Raw genomic sequence first — 17664 nt, 5'->3', positions numbered from 1 at the left:
CTTTGTGTCTAGATATTAAGCCATCAGACCCTGCTTGGATTTGACCAATGTGTTACATACAGCTGACTTTCCTGGCATCGCAAAGTGTAAGAACTTTTCGGAAACCCACTATATTGTATTTATATGCCACTCCTAAGAGTTAACAAACAGCTCGGTTACATCCGAATGAACATGAATAGGAAAGTGACCACATAAACAATATCTAAGGCAGCAGTCGCTGAAGGAGCGTGCTGTATGCGAGACATAGAGAAGAAGGAAAGTATCCTCATATTACTGGGACTGAAAAGGCAGTGGGTAGGACATGATGACTGTAAACCACATTGTTATTGGATAAGGCTGGTTACATACACAATGTACAGGACACAATGACTGGAGGGAAGGCGGCGAGTATCCAGGACACAGTGGGGGAGATGTGTTGATGTAGAAGTGACTGCTCCTCCTGCCAATCACAGTCTGTCCCTCCCCGGCAGCAGACACAGCTCTGTGCACTTACATGCACTTTAATGAACACAATTCTCAGCTACCAGGAGGGAGACTCTCAGGAGTGAGTACTCTGCGCGAGCTTTTATGTTTTACACCTGTATAGGAATTGTGGGGAGGGGGCTTCTTACTATATTACTTTTGGAATGATGGCAGCTGGTAGTTTTTGTTAACTCTTCAGCGTTGGAAAGCTTGTAAAATAGCTGTACATGGTCTTTGTGACAATGCAATGAGTGATAATGGAGTTGATGGTGTTGTCACAAGTGCTAAGCCTTTTCTAAACCTCATCCTGTACCTGCTTCTTCTGTACTCTCCATGGTTTTGTTGACTTGCAGTGATTTATAGGGTCTTGGAAGGCTATCTCGTGAATAATTGGAGTTGGCACAGTTTGCCAGTAAGGACACTTTGTATACAGAGGTTTGTTCGATAAAGTAACTTTCTGGAAACTATTGACCTATTGTACTTGCTGAGTATAGAACTATCAAAGTGGTTGGAGGTTTGGACAGTGACATTTTTAATGGAGTTTTAATAGAAGTTAACTTTCTTACTGTTGATAGCCTTTACGAGGTTCCTCTAAAGGAGCTCTTATCAGTTGATGTCATCACAATGGAAATGATAATGTCATAAATCCCATCCCAGGACATTTTCTAAACCTATGGAGTGCAAAAAGGGTTTGATATACCTACCATGATGGTGTTCACATCCTTTGACCCTCAGGTCATCCAACGACTGAGGATCTCTTATTAGGTGATGATGATGTCATAAATCACATCCCAAGACATTTTCCAAACCTCTGGAGTGCAAAAAGGGTTTGATATACCTACCATGATGGTGTTCACATCCTTTGACCCTCAGGTCATCCAACGACTGAGGATCTCTTATTAGGTGATGATGATGTCATAAATCACATCCCAAGACATTTTCCAAACCTCTGGAGTGCAAAAAGGGTTTGATATACCTACCATGATGGTGTTCACATCCTTGGACCCTCAGTTCATCCAACGACTGAGGATCTCTTATTAGGTGATGTCATCACATTGGAAATGGTGATGTCATAAATCACATCCCAGGACATTTTCTAAACCTCTGGAGTGCAAAAAGGGTTTGATATATCTACCATGATGGTGTTCACATCCTTGGACCCTCAGTTCATCCAACGACTGAGGATCTCTTATTAGGTGATGTCATCACACTGGAAATGGTGATGTCATAAATCACATCCCAGGACATTTTCTAAACCTCTGGAGTGCAAAAATTGTTTGATATACCTACCATGATGGTGTTCACATCCTTGGACCCTCAGTTCATCCAACGACTGAGGATTTCTTATTAGGTGATGTCATCACATTGGAAATGGTGATGTCATAAATCCCATTCCAGGACAATTTCTAAACCTTTTGAGTGCAAAAAGGGTTTGATATACCTACCATGATGGTGTTCACATCCTTTGACCCTCAGTTCATCCAACGACTGAGGATCTCTTATTAGGTGATGTCATCACACTGAAAATGATGATGTCACTAATCACATCTCAACACACTTTCAGGTTTTTTTTTCCACCTCTGGACTGCACAAAGTGTTTGCTACACTTAACATGATGGGTTGACAGTTTTTGACCATCAGCCCATTCAACAAATGAGGATTCTTACTTAGTGATGTCATGTACTACATATCAAAGTATCATTGATCATATCCCATGGCAATCTTAGTCCTCTCCCATTTCAGGACAGAAAAAATGTTTTTGCTATACCTGTCGGTTTGTCCAACCACTGAGAGTCTCAGATCTGGTGATGTCATCACACCTAAAATGATGACATCACTAATCACCTTCTTAGTTTTCTCCACCTCTAGAGTGCAGAATGGGTTTGTTATGCCTATCATGATGGTTTTGACCGTCATCCCATCCAGTGGCTAAGGATCTCTTATTAGATGATGTCATCACTCTTAAAATGATGATGTCATCATACACATTGCAAGACATTCTCATTTACCTCCCACCTAGGAACGCAGACAGGGTTTGCAATTCCTGTCAAGATGGGTTTACAGCTTTTGACCGTCAGCTTAGCCAATGACTAAGGATCTCTTATTAGTTGATGGTATCACACTTGTAATGATGATGTCATTAATCACATCCCAGAACTTTCTTAGTTTTCTATACCTCTAGAGTACAGAAAGGGTTTGTTATACCTAGCCTGATAGGGTGACAGCTTTTGACCATCAGCCCATACAACAGCAAATCATTTCTTTTTAGGTGATGTCATCACACTTGAATGATGATGTCATTATACACATTTCAAAACATTACCATTTCTCTCCTACCTCAGAATGCAGAAGGGGTTTGCTATTCGTATCAAGATGGGTTGACAGATTTTGACGGTCAGCCTAGCCAATGACTAAGGATCCTATCCAATGACTAAGGATCTTTTATTAGTTGATGTTATCACACTTGTAATGATGATGATGCCATTAATCACACCCCAGGACATTCTCAATTTTCTCCACCTCTAGAGGGCAGGAAGGGTTTGTTATACCTTTCGCGACTTTTTGACAGCTTTTGACTTATAGCCCATCCGATAGGTAAGGATCTACAAGGTGATGTCATCTCACCGGAAATGATGATGTCATTATACACATCTCAGGATATTATCAGTTATATCCCACCTCAAAATACATCTAGAGCATCATATAAAGGGTTTGTTATGCTATCTCTATCACGATAGCGTGACAGGTTTTGCTTATCAGCTTGTCAACTGGCTGGAGATCTCTCATTAAGTGATGTCATCATACTCCAAATGTGGTCATTAATCACATCCCATGACTGTCTCAGCTCTCTCCATCTCTGGAGACCAGAATGGGTTTACTATTACTATCATGATTTCACAGCTTTTGACCCTAATCCTCACATTAGTTTGCTAGGTGATGTCATCACACTGGAAATGATGACATCATTAATCCTAAGGCAGATCACCATTTAGTCCTTTCCACCTCTGTACTGTAGAAAGGGTTTCTTACGATGGTAAAGTGTAAAGTTGGTATAAAAAAGGAGCAAGTCTTTCCGGAGATAGGCAAAATCTAACAATCACGACATTAACTATGAGATATTTTGCAGTCCTTTGTGAGATTTACTTCTCATTTTTGACCAGTAAACATTTTTCTGGGTTGTGATCTTTCACCTTGCCAGGTCAGCTATGTGAATACATATGGCTAAGTATTGCCAGCAGAAGTGACCCACTGCCAATGATAAACAAGCAGCAGATGTCAGCCTCAAATCAGCTGTATCTACTCTACACCAGGCAGCTGTTAACCGCACATCTGGTTTTGAGCTCATAGCAGCTGATTGTGATGATTTGCCGTGTACTAAATGCAGGCGGTGAACCGGGATTATACGATCAACCAGTACAGACAGTAATGTAACACGGAACATAGAAAGTTACCAGTGCTACCAATAAACCTGTAGATGTTGTGTATTCGGCATATGCTCCTTTGTTCCAACTTTTTTTGGCATTGGACAGAAGTAAAAATTGTATGAATCCAGTCACTGAGAACCCCCACAATTGCTGGAAAGAATGAACACACTTATTCTTCTTAGGCTTAAAAATTTGTAGCCTTTAAACCTTGTTGAAGACCTCTCAAGAAGACTTTTTGGTTTACCGATTTGGGGTTAGAAGTTGCTGGACCACCACCAATTCTAGAACTAGCTTATGCCGGCGTCACACGGGACGATTTATCGTGCGATCGCATGAGCGATCGCACCCGCCTCGTCGTTTGTGCGTCACGGGCAATTCATTGCCCGTGGCGCACAAAGTCGGTAACCGCCATCACACGTACTTACCTCCCGCACGACCTCGCTGTGGGCGGCGAACATCCTTTTCCTGAAAGGGGAGGGACGTTTGGCGCACAGCGACGTCACACAGCCGCCGCCCAATAGAAGCGGAGGGGCGGAGATGAGCGGGACGTAACATCCCGCCCACCTCCTTCCTTCCTCATTGCCGACGGGACGCAGGTAAGATGTGTTCGTCGTTCCCGGGGTGTCACACGTAGCAATGTGCGCTGCCTCGGGAACGATGAATAACCATTGCACAGAAGGAGGACCAACATTTTGAAAATGAACGACGTGTCAATGAGCAACGATAAGGTGAGTATTTTTGCTCGTTCACAGTCGTTCGGAGGTGTCACACGGTACGACATCTCTAACGATGCCGGATGTGCGTCACGAATTCCGTGACCCTGCCGACATATCGCACGATATATCGTACCGTGTGACACCGGCATTAATGTTTACATGGTTGGTGATAGAAAGTTAAAAAGGAACCTTCACTAAATTTTTGGTTTAAAGGGAGTACTTATTCATTTGTCACTGTTCCACTGCTTCTGGAACAGTTTTTGTTTTTCTTCTGCGACCGTCCGTCTCAAAGTTATGTCCCCTTCCCGGTAATAATGGTGCAAATTTTTCCTTCAACCAACTGGGCGTATATCAGAGAGCATCCCTATAGACATTTGTTTTTCCTCCAATCAAAACAAGGCCGCACCCACAGAGAAGTTTTGTGATACACACCCAGTTGGTTACAGGAAAATTTTAAGTCTTAACTTCCGATGGGGTATAACTTTGGAACGGAGGTGGACAGAAGAAAAAGAAAAACTGTTTCTGGATCAGTGGTGTAGCAACAATTGAAGGAGATACTCTGTTTAACCCTAGAACGCATACCTGGGGCCTCGCAGGCCTGCTACGTTACTTATTTTCTATGGTAGATTTCTATTGTTGCGCGTTCTAGGGTTAAGTAAATAAAATCTAGTGAAAGAACCCCTTCAAGATGTCAATCCCACAAGTGCAGACAGGTAACACCTATTTGACATCTCTTTGGAAATTTTCTAGTTTTTCTCAGTTTTTTTTAGATTTAGATCACTCACTAATCAGGGATATATATAGTTCCTTGATATATTTTGTAATATGCCTTAAAGTGATGGAAAACCCAACATACAGGTGCTGACATATTTACCATACTAGAGTTTATTTGACAGATAGATAGTTCTTTTTAGGAAATCTCTCATTAAGTGATGTCAACTGGCATTGATGATGTCGTTATTCACATCTTAGGAGATTCTCAATCCTCTCCATCTCTGAAGTGCACAAAGAGTTGGGTTCACATGATAGGTTGACCACTTTTGAGCTAGCATTTCTCATGTGAGTTTTTTCCAATTTTAAAGACCATTCTTAATAGAAAGCAGTCCAAATTAGATTACTGTCTAATTCTCCAAATACAGTGGGACAAGACGACCATCTAATGCATATATGGGACTTTTGACTTTCCACTGACATAAGAAGGATCGGCAGTATGAATCCAAGCAACTTATTCTTCTATTTTCCACCTGAGAAAGGTCACTGATAGAGGTGTCTGTCAGCAGCTTACTCCACCAGTTTCGAGCGTATGGGGGAGTCGGAAGAGATAGCCGTCGGTGGACTTAAGGGGGCTTTACACGCTGCGACATCGCTAATACGGAGTCGTTGGGGTCACAGAATTTGTGACGCACATCCGGCCGCATTAGCGATGTTGCTGCGTGTGACACCGATGAGCGATTTTGCATCGTTGCAAAAACGTGCAAAATCGCTCATCGGTGACATGGGGGTCCATTCTCGATTATCGTTACTGCAGCAGTAATGATGTAGTTCGTCGCTCCTGCGGCAGCACACATCGCTCCGTGTGACGCCGCAGGAACGAGGAACCTCTCCTTACCTGCCTCCCGGCCGCTATGAGGAAGGAAGGAGGTGGGCGGGATGTTCCGCCCACTCATCTCCGCCCCTCCGCTTCTATTGGGCGGCCGCTCAGTGACGTCGCTGTGATGCCGCACGGACCGCCCCCTTAGAAAGGAGGCGGTTCGCCGGTCACAGCGACGTCGCCGGGCATGTAAGTATGTGTGACGGGTCTGGGTGATGTTGTGCGGCACGGCCAGCTATTTGCCCGTGTCGCACAACAGATGGGGGCGGGTACCCACGCTAGCGATATCGGGACGGATATCGCAGCGTGTAAAGTAGCCTTAAGCCCTCAGCCTAAGGTGTAAGGTGTATGAGCAATTTTAGGCCTGATTCACACATTTGTGTTTGGTGCTCAGAGTACAGACAGCAACACACACAACAGCCTAGGAACTCTTGCCCTGAACTTGACAGCCTCAAAGGCATATATGAGGCTTTCATGTTCAGGTCAGTAGACCCTTAGCCGGACCGTGAAACATGAACATGTGCATTTGTTCTTATCTAGAGTGGAGAGCTTGCACTAAAACTCTCTTCAGGCCATTTTCACGTATTTTGACATCCAGCCAAGTATGGACTCTCCCTGTGGTCTACTGACAAAAATGCAACAGCCTTATAGTCATAATATGTGATGCTTTTGGGTTTGGGTATGGAAACTCACGGCTGGTCCGGATATTATGGTCCATAATAGGATTGTAAATGTCAGATGTGTGAAACTGGCCTTAGGCGGCCACATTTACACATCCATGTGTTACGGTCTGTGATTCACAAATCAGTCACAGGGCTCCTGACCTGAAATCAACACCCTCTAGGCACATATGAGGCTGTCGAGTTCTAGTCAGGAGGTCTTATTTGTAAGTACATAGACCACAAAACATGGATGTTTGAATCCAGCCTTTGCTAGAGTTTAGGCCAGTTTCACATGTTAAATATGCAATGTCCAAATAAGAACCTCCTGTTGGTCTCCTGACACAAATTCAACAGCCTCATTTGGTATGTGAGTCTGTCAGTTTCTGATCAGGAGGCCGCGCCAGTAAGTATTTTGACCACGAAACATGGATGTTTGAATCCAGCCTTCGCTGCTGTTTAGGCCGGTTTCACATGTTCAATATGCAATGTCAAATTAAGAACCCCCTATGGCTCTCCTGACACAAATTCAACAGCCTCATTTGGTAATGAGTCTGTCCCATTATGGTCAGGAGACTGCGCTAGTTAATACTTAGACCACAAAACATGGATGTTTGAATCCAGCCTTAGCTGGAGAGGAGGCCGCTTTCACTTGTTCAATATGCAATGTCCAAGTAAGAACCCCCTGTGGGTCTCCTGACACAAATTCAACAGCCTCATATGGTATATGAGGCTGCTGAGTTCTGATCAGGAGACCGCACCAGTAAGTACTTGAAAAATGGAAATTTGAATCCAGCTTTAGCTGGACTGGAGGTCGGTTTCACATGTTCAATATGCACTGTTCAAGTACGGACCACCTCTGGGTCTCGTGACACAAATTCAACAGCCTCATATTTTATTTCAGGCTGTTTAGTTCAGATAAGGAGACTGCAACCAATCCAGACATCTTGGTCTGTATTGGGACAGCAAATGTCGGATGTGGGATCCGGTGTATGGCCAGATTCACACATCGATGTGTCACGGTCCAACTATGGAGCAACCTCGGGTCTCCTGACCTGAACTTGACAGGTTCCTAGATGCCTATGAGTCAGTTGTGTTTGGGTTAGTCTAATAGTCACTGTCCGTACTCAGACCAAGACACAAAGGTGTGTAAATTCTGCCTTGCTACTCAACCACGCACTCAATAAAAGCTTTGTAATGCTTCATTTCACCTGTGGTGGCGCCGTTCCCCATGTTTAACTCATCTATGAACCCTTCTAATAAAATAAAGGAAGTATCTAAAGTGCTTATCTGAAATTAGATGTTTTTCTATAAAATACTTCCCCCTCTTTACGGGAGAATTTGGAACATGGAACTTATTTGCCAATAAGAAAGAAACAAAGAAGGAAAGTACGGAGGAAGCTTCAGCGCGGATGTTTTTGTTAGTGATCAGCTGCTCTCACCAGCGTGTTCTGCTTTCAGCCTCCAAAACATGACTCGGCAGCGCCGGGCTGACATGTCACCTCCCACAATCCCCTGCTTCACAGCATTGTTTGGACTTGCATTGTGGTCACAACTTAGGGAAGTAAATAACAAAAAAACAATACGTGAAGGTTTAGAAAAAAAAGAGTATCTGCAAAATGAAAGTAGGAAGTACCGGTAGCTAAAATAATGACATTTGAGATATCATATCATGGAAGGCAAAAGTTAACAAAAAAGACGAATGCACACCTGAAATACATTGGAGACATTGGAATTTCAACGACTACAGCACATTTAATGTATATTAAACATTTATTCATGCGGATCCCAGTCCCCATAGTTCGAGAGTTTAAATATTTGGGAATAACTGTTGGCCCAAACCCGAATGAGTTTCGGGCTCTTAACCTTGATCCCCTGCTGGCGCAATAAAGAGTAAAGGTCAATGCCTGGTGCCGGGTCCCCTTATCAAACATTGATAGAACTAGCCTAATTAAAATGATATTGATGCCACAGCTGTTATATCTTATACATAACACCACAGTATGGCTACATATGGACTTCTTTACCAAAATTGACATGTTGTTTCGGGAACTTATATGGAAGAAAAAACATGCTAGAATCCAATTAGAGGTGTTGCAGAGATGCAACACTTCAAGGGTTGGGGAAAGGAGGGGGCATATGATGTAAGTGGCGATCTGGTGAGAGAGGGATCAGATTGGAAATACCCACTATGTTAGTTAGAGGTGGAACGGAGGCAGGTGAACAGGGTACGACATCCCACGTTAGCCATGATCTTTAAGCTATGGGATAAGTGCAAGTCTCTTTTGAAGGTCAATGGGCCTGCGGAGTATTGGCCATTCTGGCGAAACTCGGATCTGCAAAAATTTCGGAAACTCGTAAGATTTAGAGGGTGGGAAGATAGTGGGATCTGCCTGATGTCACATGTTCTGCAAATTAATGTCCTTAAGAGCTTTGAGCAATTACAAACTGAATTTCACCTCCCACATGTATTTTTCTATCAATATCTACAGCTGCGGCATGCATTGGAGAGACAGAGGAGGGCAGGCCCAGTGAGCGTGACACATAATCCTATGTTGTATACTTTGGCCATGTCTGAGTCCTCTAGAGGTCTTATATCTTAAATATATAGGAGGTTATTGCCTGCCCATCTAGAGACACCTGCTGACTGTCAAAAATTAAATGGGTGCGGGATCTAGGCCCCTTGCCTGATGACCCATGGTCTGACATATTGGAGCAGATTTTTAAAATGGCAGTCTCAGAGTGTCAAAGGCTTTCTCAGCTGTTTCTTATTCATTGGTTGTACAAGACACCTAGCCACCTGTTTAAGATGGGACTAAGGACGGCGTCATACGGGGCGATCGCACCCGCCCCCGTCGTTTGTGTGTCACGGGCAATTAGTTGCCCGTAGCACACAAAGTCGTTTACCCCTGTCACACGTACTTACCTCCCGAACGACCTCGCTGGGGGCGACGAACATCCTCTTCCTGAAGGGGGAGGGACGTTCGGCGTCACAGCGACGTCACACAGCGGCCGCCCAATAGAAGCGGAGGGGCGCAGATGAGCGGGACGTAACATCCCGCCCACCTCCTTCCGTCCGCATTGCCGGCGGGCGCAGGTAAGCTGTGTTCGTCGTTCCCGGGGTCTCACACGGAGCCATGTGTGCTGCCCCTGGAACGACAAACAACCGGCGCGCAGAAGGAGGAACAACTTTATGAAAATGAACAACGTGTCAACGAGCAACGATAAGGTGAGTATTTTTGCTCGTTCACAGTCGTTTGTAGCTGTCACACGCTACGATATCTCTGACAATGCCGGATGTGCGTCACGGAATCCGTGACCCCGACGACATGTCGCCCGATATATCGTAGCGTGTGACACTGCCCTTAGACCAAATGCACAATGTGTCAGATGTGGGCGGGATGATGCCCATTTAATGCATGTCATGTGGGAATGTGGACATATTGGTGAATTTTGGAAACAAGCCCTGGGACTGATAGAGCAGGTGTACCATATTAAAATACAGCCTTCGCCCTGTACCTGCTTGGTGAATTTATGGGAGAAAGGAGTGGACCTGGATTCTCCACCGGCCCTGGGTATAACACGTGTTCTTACCAAACAAGTAAGTTGTTAGCATACCATTGTCTGGATCCCTCACCCCGACTTTAGCGGAGCTTAAAAACAAGATGAACAACGTCCTTAGACAGGAAAAAGGAGTCTATCTAAAATGAAAAGCGCTGAGTACATTTTATAAGATTTGGCAGCCATGGATGGAGATACCAGGTCTTCCCTCTGGTGCGTTGGTCCAACACGGTATGCTGGACCGTCTGTTTTCTTATGCCTGCAGTAGGCCAGTTTCACACATCCGACTTTTTGCCGGATTGCCAGTTCCGGTGCACGCCAGTACAGTGTATACAGTACAGTGGCAGCGCAACAAGCTCCGGTTACATGCTGTCATGTGACCCGGAAGTTACAGTGCTGCCACTGTACTGTATACACTATACGTGCGCCGGAACCGGCAAACCGGCAAAAAGCCGGATGTGTGAAACCAGTTGTAGAGGAAATTATTCTGGAAATAAGAGTCTGACAGCTCCATAGGTTGTCACGACACCTTGGAGAGCGTTGTGGCGAGAGGCTGGAGGGGATCGATCCGATGATCAGTCAGGAGAAACAGGAGTGGACATAAGTGGAGATATGCTAGGAAGTGACGCTACTGCCAAATAATTTTCAGCTGGACAGATGTACTGTTGTAAACTTTAATTTTAGTTTTCATTCATTTGTAAAGTTTTGTTGTTTATTGTTTCTTTTATGAAAATCAGAATGTGACAACAATTTATACAGAGGATGAATTCGTACTGCTGAATAATATTATGCCATTAAAGGGAACCTGTCAGGTCAAAAAAGCATTCTGACCTACAAGCAGCAGCCTGTGTCAGCCGCTAAACCCTTCCTAACCATCCCTGTGTTGTTATATTGTGTAATATGAAAGTAATAAAATAACGTTTTATTACTTTCATATTCCCTATGTAAATGATAGTGTCTCGAGCCCCGTGGGCGTCGCATCGCCCTGTGGGCGTCTACATGCTTTTCATGGTATCATTCCCCTGTGGGCGTCTACATGATTTCCATGGTATCACTCCCCTGTGGGCGTCTACATGCTTTTCATGGTATCACCCCCCTGTGGGCGTCTACATGCTTTCCATGGTATCACTCCCCTGTGGGCGTCTACATGCTTTCCATGGTATCACTCCCCTGTGGGCGTCTACATGCTTTCCATTGTATCACTCCCCTGTGGGCGTCTACATGCTTTCCATGGTATTACTCCCCTGTGGGCGTCTACATGCTTTCAATGGTATCATTCCCCTGTGGGCATCTACATGCTTTCCATGGTATCACTCCCCTGTGGGCGTCTACATGCTTTCCATGGTATCACTCCCGGATTTACATCAGCGACGTGACCATCACTATGTTAGAATCTCGCGCGTGCGCGCGCTTACCATTCTCGCCGTCTCATCCTGGTGTTTGCTGGTCGGCTTCTGACACGCACTATGCATGCTCAGAAGACGCCTGCGGTTCCGGTCATGCCTAGTGCGCAGCAGAAGCCGAGAAGCAAGCGCCAGTATGAGGTGGCAAGAATGGTAAGTGTGCACGCGCGAGATTCTAAAGTAGCGACGGTGACGTCACTGATGTAAATCCATGGTATCACGCCCACAGGGGAGTGATACCATGGAAAGCATGTAGACGCCCACAGGGGAGTGATACCATAGAAAGCATGTGGATGCCCACAGGGGAGTGATACCATAGAAAGCATGTGGACGCCCACAGGGGAGTGATTCCATGGAAAGCATGTAGACGCCCACAGGGGAGTGATACCATGGAAAGCATGTAGACGCCCACAGGGGAGTGATACCATGGCAGCATGTAGACATCCACATGGGAGTGATACCATGGAAAGCATGTAGACGTCCACAGGGGGGTGATACCATGGAAAGCATGTAGACGTCCACAGGGGAGTGATACCATGGAAAGCATGTAGACGTCCACAGGGGAGTGATACCATGGAAAGCATACAAACGCCCACAGGGGAGTGATACCATGGAAAGCATACAAACGCCCACAGGGGAGTGATACCATGGAAAGCATACAAACGCCCACAGGGGAGTGATACCATGGAAAGCATACAAACGCCCACAGGGCGATGAGACACCCATGGGCTAGAGACACTATAATTTACATAGGGAATATGAAAGTAATAAAACGTTATTTTATTACTTTCATATTACACAATATAACAACACAGGGATGGGTAGGAAGGGGTTAGCAGCTCACAGATGCTCCTGCTTGTAGGTCAGAACGCTTTTTTGACCTGACAGGTTCCCTTTAAGTGCGATATGATGTATATTATTGTTCACTCTGTATCAACTGTTTTACGTTCAATAAAAATGATCTGATTAAAAAAAAAAATCACATTTATACAACTTTTAGGGCCTCGGTGATCAGAAAGGCTTAACAGAAAAGTAATCCTTGTTGCCCATAGCAACCAATCAGAGCTCAGCTTTCATTTCTAAACACCTCCTGGTAAAATGAAAGCTACGCAGTGATTGGTTGCTATGGGTATCAGACAGCTTTGCTCTCACCCAGTGTGTAGTGTGTAGCAATTCTTTGTTTTCAAGATTTCTGGTTATCGGTATCAGAACCTTCAGATTGTGTTCACACATAGCGTAAATTCTGTGTTTTATCCTATGCATTTTTTTGTAGTAGAAAATCTGCTGCGTTTAACAGAACAAGCAAAGTGGATGTGATTTCATGAAAACTCCTGAAATCTGCATCAATTAAAGGGAAAAATGTATAAAAAAAATAAAAGCAAAAAAAGCGTAGTTTGAGTATGTACACCTGCCGAAAACATGCAAATCAGCGGCAAAAACACAACATTTATGCTACATGTGAACACGTTCTCAGTGTTTACCTCTGGGCATTGAATATCTGGCCTATTCATGTGGTAGAGAGGTCTGATTACAGTTCTGTAAGGAGCCATGCACCTCTGTCACCAGCACATGACCGGGATAAGTTACATGTGCTGGACGTAAACAATGAAGACATCCACTCCAAAATCCCAGTCAAGAAGCTTTTTGTTGTACTGGTGAAGTAGGGTCAATGCAAATCAATTCACAATTCTGTAGCCAGTAGACGCAATCCCTGAGAATCGCCTCTGACCGAACTGCATTGTGAGCAAAAACTCTGGTGGCTGCACCAGTGACTAGAAGGATGTGTGTACATAGCCTTATGCTATTCCAAAAACTCCTTAAAATTCTCTAGACTAGACTTTTTTTTGCTGAGTTTTTGGAGCAGGAATTAAACAAAAACTAGAAAAAGTATATGTGTGTGTGTGTGCGTGTGTGTGTGTGTGTGCGTGTGCGTGTGTACATGTAACGTAGCCTTTTTGTGGTCTAAAAACTTCTCGAAAATCTCTGGAGTCTTTTTGCTGAGTTTTCAGATTAGAAATTAAGCAAAAACTAGAAAATGAGTGTGTCCTTATTCCAAAAACGCCTCAAAGTTCTCTAGACTAGACTTTTTTTTGCTGAGTTTTTGGAGCAGGAATTAAACAAAAACTAGAAAAAGTATATGTGTGTGTGCGTGTGTGTGTGCGTGTGTGTGTGTGTGTGCGTGTGTGTGTGTGTGTGCGTGCGCGTGTGTGTGTGCGCGTGTGTGTGTGTGTGTGTGCGTGTGTGCGTGTGTACATGTAACGTAGCCTTTTTGTGGTCTAAAAACTCCTCGAAAATCTCTGGAGTCTTTTTGCTGAGTTTTCAGATCAGAAATTAAGCAAAAACTAGAAAATGAGTGTGTCCTTAGCTTATTTCTTCTCCAAAATCTCCTCAAATACCACTAGAGTCTTTTTGCTGCGTTTTCGGAGCAGAAATTAAGCAAAAACTGGGAAACGAGTGTTTGTCCTAAAGGCCGCTTTACACGCTGCGATATCGGTACCGATATCGCTAGCGTGGGTACCCGCCCCCATCTGTTGTGCGACACGGGCAAATCGCTGCCTGTGCCGCACAACATCGCCCAGACCCGTCACACTACTTACCTGCCCGGCGACGTCGCTGTGACCGGCGAACCGCCTCCTTTCTAAGGGGGGCGGTTTGTTCAATGTCACAGCGACGTCACAGCTGCGTCACTGAACCGCCGACCAATAGAAGCGGAGGGGCGGAGATGAGCGGGACGTAACATCCCGCCCACCTCCTTCCTTCCGCATAGCGACCGGCAGGCAGGTAAGGAGAGGTTCCTCGTTCCTGCGGTGTCACACGTACCGATGTGTGCTGCCGCAGGAACGAGGAGCAACCTCGTTACTGCTGCAGTAACGATTTTTGAGAATGGACCCCCATGTCACCGATGAGCGATTTTGCACGTTTTTGCAACGATGCAAAATCGCTCATCGGTGTCACACGCAACGGCATCGCTAATGCGGCCGGATGTGCGGCACCAATTCCGTGACCCCAACGAGTTCGCATTAGCAATGTCGTAGCGTGTAAAGCCCCCTTTAGCCTATTTGTGCTCTCAAAACTCTTTGAAAATCTCTGGAGTATTTTTGTTGAGTTTTTGGAGCATAAATTAGTCAAAAACTAGGAAAAGAGTATGTGTCCACAGCCATTTCTTTTCCAAAAACTCCTAGAAAACATCCAGAGTCTTTTTGCTAAGTTTTCGGAGCAAAAATTAAGCAAAAATTGGAAACAGAGAGTGTGTTCTTAGCCTTTTTCTGCTCCCAAAACGTCTCGAAAATCTCTGTAGTCTTTTTGCCGAGTTTTCAGAGCAGAAATTAAGCAAAAACTAGTAGAGTGTGTGTCCTTAGCCAATTTTTGCTCCAAAAACTCCTCGAAAATCTCTGGGGTCTTTTTGGTGAGTTTTCAGAGCAGAAATTAAGCAAAATCTAGGAAAAGAATGTGTGTTCATAGCCTTTCCCTGCTAAAAAAAAACCTAGAAAATCTCTGGAGTCTTTTTGGTGAGTTTTTGGAGCAGAATTAAGCAAAAACTAAAATAATTTTAAGGAATTTTGAGAGATATAGGAATTGAACACTTTTGGCAAAGTTTTCACTCAGTTTCTGCTCCAAAAACGCCTTGAAAAACTCAGTTTGCACATAGCTTAAAGGTACAGTATATATATACCAGTTTTTTTAGGATCTTTTGGAGCAGAATCTCTACGTTTTTGAGGTGTTTGGACTTTAGGGAGGACTTGGAAAGTTTCCTCTCAGTTTTGGCTCCAAAAAGACTCCGTGTACACACAACCACTGAACGAAAAATCTCAGAATCCTCCTTGAAAATTCAAAACTCCTCAAAAATGTTGAGTTTTTACTCAGGTTGCACTCAAAAACTCAGCAAAAAGACTAAGTGGGCACATAGTGTTAAACTGCAAATGCACAGAAAAAAAACGTGCAGATTTCAGCTGTAAATAACATGGTAGAAAAAAATGTGCAGCAGATCCGTGGCATTATGCAATTTATAACAAATTTGTCACAAATTTTGCACCTGATTTGACTCTAAACATTGAAAAGAGTAATTCTAGTGGAATAAAGTTGCAGAACAGAAGATGCAGAGCTCAGCTGTTTCTTGGCAATGAAAGGCGGAGATGAGAGTAACCCTTTATGTGTCAGTGACAGCTGCCGTCCATAAGATTGCATACAACTGAATGCATTGTTCTGCTAAATGTGACTCAGGAGTTAAAATCAATCAGTAAGTAGCACTACAAAATGCCTGGGGCTAAAAAGTGATACAAGCCATATGACCTTCATGTGCAGTTATACAGGCACGCATAGAATGAGATTTTTTTTCCTAGAAGCAATGTCTCTGTACACAAGGCACGCGTTTGATGATTTTTGCTACGGTATGTATGAATTAGGAGACACTAATAAGAGCATTAAAGGGTTACTCCCATCTCTTCATTGGTGGCTATTGCCGAATAGTCCTTGTATAAACAAGCACTTTTGCCATTTACTGCTTTTTAAAATTTGCAGCCGTTCTTGAGATAATAACTCTTTTCTATTGTTTACAGCTCGTTGCCTTGGAGACCGGCCACCACTGTAGTCTAGCACTGCGCAGAAACTGTCTGGGATGAGGGCACTCCGTTTCAAAACAGTATTTACAAGTTCAAAGATACTGTAAGCTGTGCATATGTTCTGCTGTCTGTTAGCAGTGGTCTGTCTCCATAGCAACGAGCTGTAAACAAAAGAAAAGCCTTAATATCTCAAGAACGGCTGAGCGGGGAAACAAGCTCTGGAGGCAGAGGTTTGGGAAGTGCTCTATCACACCCAGAGCACTTAACTCCTTATCCTCCTTATAAATCCTTATAAATTAAAACACTGATTTTTCAGGACTGTAGCTGTGATGCAATATCAATAGAAGGATAGTCAGACAAGTCAAGCTCATAAGCCAAGAGGTAACTTATAAGATTCAGGGAGCAGACAGAGACGTGGTCAGGAAGAGGTCCGAGGTCAGAAGCCGGGAGGTAACGTATAAGGTTCAGGGAGCAGACAGAGACGTGGTCAGGAAGAGGTCCAAGGTCGGAAGTCGGGAGGTAACGTATAAGGTTCAGGGAGCAGACAGAGACGTGGTCAGGAAGAGGTCCGAGGTCAGAAGCCGGGAGGTAACGTATAAGATTCAGGGAGCAGACAGAGACATGGTCAGGATGAGGTCTGAGGTCATAAGCCAAAAGGTAACATATAAGGTTCAGGGAGCAGACAGAGACATAGTCAGGAAGAGGTCCGAGGTCAGAAGCCGGGAGGTAACGTATAAGGTTCAGGGAGCAGACAGAGACGTGGTCAGGAAGAGGTCCGAGGTCAGAAGCCGGGAGGTAACGTATAGGCTTCAGGAAGCAGACAGAGACGTGGTCAGGAAGAGCTCTGAGGTCAGAAGCGAAGATCAGAACACTTAGGCTATGTGCGCACTAGAAATGAGAAGTTTCTCAAGAAAATTTCTTGAGAAACTTCTGGGAGTGAAAGATTTCCGGACCTCCGGAAAAAATCCGCACCAAATCCGCATGCGGATTTGCCGCGGAATAGCCGCGGAATTGCCGCGATTTTCCCGCGGGTGGTTCCCTGCGGATTTTTGCAGGCTGTACTGCCGAAATCCGCAGGGTACCTGCGGAAATAATGGACATGTTCATTTTCTCAAGAAAGTTTCTCGAGAAATTCTTCTCAAGGAAATTTCTTGAGAAAAATCCGCAGCAGTGCGCACAGCTATTTTTTTTTACCATAGGATTTGCTGGGAAATGTCTGCACAAAGATTGCAGACATTTCTCAAGAAATTTCCACGGCAAATCCGCGGGTAAATCCGCGGGTAAAACG

General features: G+C 44.5%; 1 protein-coding gene across 1 annotated transcript in view; it reads left to right on the top strand.

The window, feature by feature from the left end:
* The first annotated feature begins 467 nt into the window (after positions 1-467).
* The window catches only part of BMF (Bcl2 modifying factor), a 70468-nt gene continuing 53271 nt past the window's right edge, over positions 468-17664 (top strand). Inside the window, exon 1 of the mRNA XM_075329839.1 lies at positions 468-544. Within this exon, the coding sequence (XP_075185954.1) occupies positions 504-544 (41 nt within the window). The 5' untranslated portion in view covers positions 468-503. The remainder of the gene's footprint in view (positions 545-17664) is intronic.

The sequence above is a fragment of the Anomaloglossus baeobatrachus genome, chromosome 12 (assembly GCF_048569485.1).
Source record: "Anomaloglossus baeobatrachus isolate aAnoBae1 chromosome 12, aAnoBae1.hap1, whole genome shotgun sequence".
Lineage (NCBI taxonomy): Eukaryota > Metazoa > Chordata > Amphibia > Anura > Aromobatidae > Anomaloglossus > Anomaloglossus baeobatrachus.
The sequence above is the reverse complement of the archived record's forward strand: the minus strand, read 5'-3'. Positions and strand labels throughout refer to the sequence as shown.